At 45.3% G+C, this 8,694-nt stretch overlaps 1 protein-coding gene across 1 annotated transcript; it reads left to right on the top strand.

Moving 5' to 3' along the window:
• Positions 1-8,042: 8,042 nt before the first annotated feature.
• On the top strand, positions 8,043-8,213 carry LOC132360337 (cytochrome b-c1 complex subunit 10-like). Its single transcript, XM_059915400.1, has one exon. The coding sequence runs from the start codon at positions 8,043-8,045 to the stop codon at positions 8,211-8,213; it is 171 nt and encodes a 56-aa protein (XP_059771383.1).
• Positions 8,214-8,694: the final 481 nt, after the last annotated feature.

Below are 8,694 nucleotides of genomic sequence, written 5' to 3'. Positions count from 1 at the left end.
CTCCTTCTCCTCCTCCTCCGCCCTCCCCTCGCCTCCTCCTCCGGCTAGGGCTGTGCCAATCACAGGGGCTCCTCGCACCGCCCGCCGCCGCCGCCGCTGCCTCGCCGCCGGCGGCTGCCCGCCGCTGCCCTCGCCCAGTTCCCGTCGCCCGCGGGCCGCGCCTGCCCTCGCCTCCCCTTCTTCTACCGCGAGGCCCGGGCCTCGATCGCCGCTGCGCGCCCCCGCCGCGCCGCTCCTCGCCGCCCGTGCGCCCCGGGGCAGGTGCGAGGGTACCGGCCTGGGGCTCCAAGCGCTGCCCCTTGGCCGAGGCTGGAAGCGTCCCGCTGCCCGAAGGACGCGAGAGAGGGGGAGTCCTTGAGGAGTAAGGGAGGGGGTGCCCCAGAGGGAGGAAGGCCGTACCCAGCCACTAGATGGCGCTGCGGGGCTCGGGGCGCCGCCGTGGACACTGGGTGCTATTGCAGGAGGAACTCCGGCCGCGGAGATGGGGTGCAGAGGCGCCCCCGCGGGGCGGGGACCTAGAGCTCCGGCGTCGGGGCGCTAGACCCGAGGGGTGGAGCGGTTTCTAGGAAGAGAGAGAAGACTGAGTACCCAGGAAAGGGTTGGTGCGCTCCCTTCCCCTCCGCCCGGGTATTTCTGGGGACAGATGTTGCGCTCTGGGGCTTGGGGAGGTGCCAGAGGTCAGAGCTGCTCGAGGCTTCTACAGCCTGCTGGCCTCTGCTCCTGCTCTCCTAGGCCTCTGGGTGTGCCTAAAAGGCCGCAGACCGAAAGGAGAGAAAAGAACGGAAGCGCAGCAAGAGAGAAGTTCCATTAACCTGTCGGCAGCCGCACAGATTATCAGGTGCCCCCAGCCACGGTGTCTAGGTGGCTGCAGGGTCGCAGCGACCCCAGCAGAGAGCCTTGTGCAGCCCGCCATCTGCCTGGAGCCCATCCTCAAAAATGATGCAGCCGCGCGGCTGGAGCCAGCAGGAAGAGATTAGCCACAGGCCTGCCTTGGTCCCCACCTCTCCCCTAGCTTTGTGGTCCGGGCCACCTTCCTTGGCCTTGGCCTGAATGCCCAGGCCTCGTGGCAGCCGCTCTTTATAATCATTACCAGGAGTTTGTGCCACAAGGCACTACCGACAGGATCTGCTAGTCCGCAGACAGCTTCCGGAAGCTCAGAGAAGCCTGGAAAGGACTGGACATGTACCAGGAAGCACTCAGCATCTTCCACCTGGTCCAATGGGGGCTTAACCAATCATTTGAAAAGCCTTTCCTTAATAGTCGTGTTTAAGAAAATGATCCACTCTCCTAGGCGCCTGTGTACCAAGGCAGGCTTAAATCCGAAATTGAAGAGTAATTAACACTTTCATAATTTTTGCTTACTCCCAAAGAACTTGAACGAGAACGGATAGTGTAATGGTAGGGGGTGTTGTCTTGCCATACCATTTAAATATAAACTGCTGCATCCTGCTGTGGTTCCACACATGATCTCACCTAGGCTTGGTGTCCCTTTCAAATGCTCCCCTCCCCTTGTCTCGGCTGTCTCCTATGTGAATTGGCTTCCACCACAGAGGTCTTTTTCCATGTTTCCCGATTCCTGTCATTATCGGCTATACCATTCCCCAAGAGTCTATCACCTTACTGCAGCCCCTCCCTTACTCCCTACACCCTCCCCTCACTCATAGCCAACTTTTCTATGGGATCTTTCCTCTCACGCCCTTGGTCCTCTCCATCACTCTGGCATCATGAGAGTGCCTCATCACTTTTTCCTGAGAAGACCCATGATGAACTAGCTCCCTTCCCTGCCTCCAAAACTGTGAGCTACAAAGCTAAGACTGTTTACTTGTTACTGAACAGTGATCCTGTCGCTATTGAAATAGCTTTCAAAGTGCGGTATAGTCTTCGAGTCTTATTTACATACTTTGTTATAACAAGAGCTAATGTTTGTTGTGTGCTGACTCTGGCCCAGCACCGTTTGTTCTAAGTGCTTCACACACATTTACAATTTAACCCACACAACCATCCTCTAAACTAGACACTCTTATTAGCCCTGTTTTACAAATAAGAAACCAGGCCCAAAAATGTTAACTAAACTTACCAATGTCACACATACCCAGTAAATGGCAGGGCCAGCCTTTGAAACCAAGGTGTCTGCTATCACAGCCCCAGTTCTGAACTCCCTATATATTATCTTGCTTGTCACCCAGTGGTCTGTCTCTTGGGGAGGATGGGACTCATATTGTCCCTATTTTATAGATGGAGACTCAGAGATGTGGAATGTAGAATGGGACAGGACTTGGATGCAAGGCCAGCTGTCTATACACTACATTGCCTCAGGTACAGACCAAAAGGGGAACAAGCTTTTTTCAGCTTCAACCATTTATTTCACATAAAATTTAACTGTCTTTAGAGAACTCAAACCCTTTTGCTGTCAGAGGATTCTGGGTTAGGGTTGTAGATTCCTCCTATAATTTATGGTACACGGCCGTGAAAATAATTCAGTGCCTGAAGCCTTAAGAATAATCAAAGTCGGCCTGAAGGCAACCAGGCATTAGCCTCATGACAGTCAGAAAGAAGGAATTTAATAGGTTCATTTCTCTTCCTTCCTGCTCTTCCATTGTTTACCTGTACATGAGGGTTCCAGGAATAACGAGCTGGGTTTACGAGCAGCAGGTGCTTCTGTTTGGCTCCTCTCCTGTGCAGAGGCAGCAGCAGAAAAATAGTAACTGTCTTCGTATCTGTACAACATGTGACTGCTGATAGAGTGCTCTGATGTCCTGTGTCTCACTCAAATCTCACAACAAGGAGAGCAGATCTTATTAACCCCATTTTACTCAAAAAGAAAGAGCAGCAAGTGGCTTTTTGGAGGTCACAGCTAGCTAGTGTCAGGAATTAAAACCTGCATTTTCCACCCCAAACTGGGGGAGCACCTAGGAGAAGGAGGAAGGAGATGAAGAAAGAGTTTAGGCCTCCCACGATCTGGGGTGCCCCCTCCAACCAGCCTCTGAAATGGACAGTTGACCATCATGTGATGAGCAAGGCAAACACGAGCTTAAACCCCACCCACCAACTGGGCGACCATGAATGTTGCCTTGGAGAAATGGTTTAGCCACCATTTCTAGGCTGGAGCCTTTTTCATTCCTCTATCCCTCTAGTGGTGGATGATGGGTTTAGAACTGGTCAGTATGAATGACTGTAGAACCCTTGGGATTATTTTAGTCTCTCAACTACTTTTCTGGGCTAGGTGACTTTTCTAAGTTAGATGAAAATATTGCTAGCTGAGGCTCTGATTCCATGAGCCCTTCCTTTGCTGACTATTAGAATATTCCAAACATTGAGATGCTGCAATGTACTCAGGAAATCTGAAGCATAAAGAAGATTGGGTGACATGGGAAGATAAACTGGCTTTTGATTCTAAAATATTAATAAACTGTATGTATATGCTTAGTGATTAAGATTTGGAGAGCTTTTCTCCCTTACTTTAAAAAGGACCATCAATTCATTTCTGTAGGAGAGAAGTGGGTTAACTTCATGGACATGGAAAAAAAATGACAATGTCTTCCACTGTTACTGGGCTGTGTCAGGATTTCACAGCAAGCAGCCTCAATGTAATTCCACACAAGGAGAAACTGTTGTCCAAGTAATTCACATGAACCATCTTTTGCCAGCTTCAATTTTGTTCACAGGCAAATACAAAGTTGAAAAATAAATGCAAAGAATGATTTCTGATTGTCACCGGAGTGCAAAAGAGATGCTTAGATCCTCACGCTATGGATGGATTTTTCTTTTCTTTTTCTGAAAATACACCAATCATGTATTGTGTTCAACCAAGGATAGAATTGGGGCTGGGCCAACTTCTTTGGCTTGAAGCTAATATTTGGGCTGAGTTGAAGCTTATTTCCTCTTCCTCAGGGTTTTTCTCCCCCCACCTCCACTTTCCAATTAGCCTGATCCATATGCCTTTCTACCATATAGCCTGCATTTGCTGCTTTCTATAATCTTAGTTCTGTATTTTTAATTATATGTCTTAATTTGAATATATCCTAAAACTCAGCAAAGAAGTTAAAAGGATAAACATCAGTTTGGATGCAATTTAAAACAGGATGAATCCAAAATCCAACTGGAGAAACAGAAGAAAGAAAAAAAACTAATGAAAATTGAAGAATAGGTATGAGAAAACTTGGTTTTTAGAAATGTGTTATATTTATGGAAAATGAGTTTTGAGATAAAGGAGAAGGAGTAAAACAAACATGTACCAGTATTAGTGTATTTGGGTAGCTCATCATTTGCTACTTTCTATTGATATTTTTGTAAATAGAATGTGTTTATCCAAATAGACTGTTAGCTTCTTAAGGGTAGAGAGAGTATCTTACTTTAAAAATAAAGGAGCATTTGTCCTGCTCAGGGTCTAACAGGCCTCCTGCCAAGAAGCCTGGTACTTCTGATTAGGACAGGAAAACAACCCAGAAGGGGTCCAGGTTCATAGAAAACTTCCTTCCAGGCACTCTCCCCAGGGACCCACTTCTCCACCCCAGCAGCAACTGTGCACACCCTTCTTGCAGCAGGCCTTGTCCCCATCAGCCCCTTTCATTGACATCTTGCTTTTACTTTTCTCTCTCAGAAAAAGGGAAGATCCCAGCTTTGCTCCCAGTGTCTGAAAAATGCACTCCAACCTTTGTATTTTAAGGATGGGTACTGACAGCAACTATGGGCACATGGAATTAGCCAGCACTGAAAGTGTTTGGGGGGCCCCAGAGCATCTCCAGCCAAGGAAGGTGGAGACTTAGAGGTTAATATCATGTCAAGAGTTTCATGGGTTCCAAGCCTGGCAGAAAGTGGCCATAGCTGTCCGCCTTCCTGAGGGGAAGTGGGCTCCAGGCCTGTGTACCCTTGGCAGGCACGGTGCAATGCAATGCATTAACTCTCTGATCGATCTAAGAGATAAGGAGTTCCTGGAGAGTATATATGAAGACAATGAAAGAAAATCCACAAGGTGCATTGTGCCACTGAACCCTAAATCAAGTCTCCTACATATGAACCTTCAAGTTGCGGACTTTCAAAGATGCAAATGTGCCTTTGCATGTCCGATCACATAAGGTGTGAGTGAAATTGCAGCTTGCCCTCCGTCTCCTATTGCTGACAGTCCTTCAGCTCTATCATCTCCCACCTCCTCTCCCTCCTCCAGTCAGTAACTCTTCTTGCCTATTCACTTGATGCCAGCCCGGTATGCCAGCTATTGTACTGTACTACTGTACTTTTCAAGGTGCTGTAGTGTAAGACTTAAAATGTTTTCTTTACTTTTTGTGCTTGTTTGGTTTTTTATGTATTATTTGTGTGAAGATTATGATAAACCTATTACAGTACAGTACTATATAGCCGATTGTGTTATTTGGGTACCTAGGCTAACTTTGTTGGACTTGCGAACAGATTGGACTTACGAACGCACTCTCAGAATGGAACTTGTTCATATGTATAAAGGGTTACTGGAGAGTATATACGAAGACCATGAAAGAAAATCCACAAGGTGCAGCATGCCACTGAATCTAGGGTATGAATAATAGAGAAATCATATACAGAGGAGAGAGGAGGAGCACCCCTGCTCAGGTTACGGCCCTCCCCGTATACCGCCTTCCAGCTCCTGCAGGCCTTCTCCTCCCCTATGGAATGACAGGTAAGGGGGTCTGAGGGCGTGACACACTGAACAAGAAGGCTGTCCAATCTCTGTCTGCCTGTTGCGGGCTGATTGGTGCCCTGCTCCCCAAAATTTGTATGTTGAAGTCCTAACCCTCATTACCTCAAAATGTGACTGTATTTGGAGACAGGGCCATTGAAGAGGTAATTAAAGCACAGTGAAGTCATATAGGTGGACCCGAATTCAATAGGACTAGTGTCTTTATAAAGAAGAGGAGATAAGGACACAGAAAACACAGACAGAGGGGCAGCACCTGCAGGTCAAGGAGAGAGGCCTCAGAAGAAACCAAACCTGCTGACGCCTTGATCTCAGATCTTCCAGCTTCCAGAATTGGGAGGAAATAAATTTCTGTTGTTAAGCAACCCAGTCTGTGATATTTTGTTATGGCAGCCCTAGCAAGCTAATAAAATACCTTAACACTATCCCCAGCCCTTCACACTCACCCTGTACTGGCCATAATTAACTAATTGTGGTTCCTTGGGCTCACCATGGTTTCTCCTCCTCCAAACTTTTGCACCTGCTCTTTTCTCTGCCCTTACCTCCCCTTTCTTCAGCTGGCTTACACCTACTAGTACCTTAAGATCCACCTAAAGTGTCACCTCCTCCAAGAAGCCTTTAACTACCCTCTCCCTACTGCCCTCCCAACTCCCTCACTGCCTCCCTACCACTACAGCCCCTTACCACCTAGGCCAGCCTCTGCCCTAGCATTTCTCCCACTGTTGAGGACACTCACTGCACTTCTCCCTGTCTAGACTGATTAGTGTCTTTCATCTCCATATTTCTGCCCCCCGCAAGAGCCAGGACCAGAGTGGTCAGTAACTAGTATTGGGAAGAGAAAAAAATGAGTGAAAACACAAGAAAAAGTAACGCTTCCCCACCTGATGCTTCAGATTCTAGCTGAATTTGAAAAGGAAGTGGGACAGATAAGATGTGGATTCACGTAAACCAAAACTAAAGTTGTGGGATTGAAATCTGATTTTGAAGATCAGAATAAAAATTGCAGAAAACCCAAACAAATGATATAGAATCAAGCTAGAGAAGTTTTCTCTCAATGTAGAGAAAAGAAACAAAGGTTACAAAAAAGATGAGAGAAAAGATGGGTGATTTGGTAGATCAAAAGTACAGACTTAATATATGGATAAGAAGGACCCCCTCAAGGAAGATATAACCAGAATAAATGATGTTGCTGCAATATTGAAGAAAAATAATGGAAGAAAAATTTTCAAGCTGCAAGAAGAGGTAGAATGCACAATTTAAAATAGCGTACCATTTCCAGGCGTAATTTGCCTGAAGAAAGATGCACAATTCGATATAACCTAGCAAATTTGTTTGAACATAAAGGATTTTTTAAAAAATTCTATAAATATCCAGACAAAACATTAAAGTCACTTATCATCAAATGAAAACAGGCTGATTTGAGAATGTATCACATGACTGAATGCCAGATGAAAATGGAGCAAAGTCTAAATGGTACTAAGAGAAAATGCTTATGACTCAAGCTGAAATGTTAATTAATTTGCAAAGAAAAGAAAAAAGACATTCATAGTTATTCTAATCAGGAACTCAAAAAAGATACCACCCATGCACTTTTCTTGAACAATTTATGGAAAGACGGGTTCGAATGGAACAACATATTAATTAAGGACAAAATCTCAAGAATAGCAAAAGTGGGTTCAAAAACATTGACAGTCTGAGCTAAATGTATAGAATTAAGTTTTAAAAAATTCTGTAAATAGAATATTTGTACAGATGGAAAGTTTTTGTTGTTGTTGTTGTTACTTCTTAAAATAACAAAAAATAAAACTAATAATAAATAGGTTTATAATTCCAAATGATATTGGCAAAGAATGGAGGAAAGATGGGTATGTGGGGTATTAGAAGTGTACTAAATTCCTCATCTTATAGAAGAAGGAATCAAATTATTATATTATTCATGAATTTGATAATTAGAGAACCTATGCATTCAAGTGTGATTTTGAAAAACCTAATTAGAAGAATTCATAATAGAATGTATACTTGTAAAAATGGGGAAAATAAAAACCAAGAAAAATTATACTTTGGGAAGAAAACGGAATAACACAGTGGTTCAAATCAAGGTCTTTTGAGTAAGGGAAATCTGGTTTTTGAAAGTGGTTCTAGCATTTACTAATGTTGGTCTGGGAAATTTACTCACCTGCTCAGAGCCTCTCTTTTCCTGTCTGTAAAACTTGAATAACATGTACTTCACAGGGTAGTTGTGGAGATTATAGGAAATCTTTGTCTAAAGAAATTAGTCCAGTGCTTAGCCTAAGCATAAATCAAAAAAAAAAAATGAGTTGTTGGCACCTGAGCCAGTGGGGACTGGGTCACCCTGAGCTGGGATGGTGCCGAGATGCAGAGCAGGTTCCTTGCCCTGCGCTCCTGGGAACTGGCTGGAGACTGGATTTCCACCGTGGGCACGTGGGGTGCGGTGGGCACTGTGGGGCTGCCGTGGTCCATCGACTGGCGGCTGATTCTGGACTGGGTGACCTACATCAAGGGCAAGTTTAAGAAGGATGATTAATTAAACTGACCCCCCCCCCCCACACACACACCAGGTGCCTCTGTTATCTGATGGTGCTGCCTCCTTCCATCTGCCTCTGGAACAGCCCACGCTCTTAGGATGGACCTCGAAGTTTAAAAAAAAAAAAAAAATCGACATGTTGTTTGGTGTTGCCGTGCTTTTTGTCTTCGTTATCACTTACAGTAAAGGTTTGAGAACACTTGAATCTCCCTGGTGCCCTGCCTCTGGGAAGCTCTCCTAACCCTGTTTCCTGAACCCACTCCTCAGTTGTGTCTGATCTTTTAAAATTTTTTTGATTTGGCTCCTGTTCTAGATTTCTGATCAATTGCACAAACTTGACATTTAGAATGTTCCTTTCTTTGTAAGATGAACTTGCCTATGACCAAGTGTGAGTTTGCCTGTTTTCATGCCTGCAGCTGTTTCTCATGTCAGTGTTCAAACTCAGGTCCTCTGAACCCTGCCTGAGCAAAACTCCCAGATA

This window comes from Balaenoptera ricei, chromosome 2 (assembly GCF_028023285.1).
Source record: "Balaenoptera ricei isolate mBalRic1 chromosome 2, mBalRic1.hap2, whole genome shotgun sequence".
Lineage (NCBI taxonomy): Eukaryota > Metazoa > Chordata > Mammalia > Artiodactyla > Balaenopteridae > Balaenoptera > Balaenoptera ricei.
Note: the sequence above shows the minus strand (reverse complement) of the source record. Positions and strands in the feature narration are given on the sequence as shown.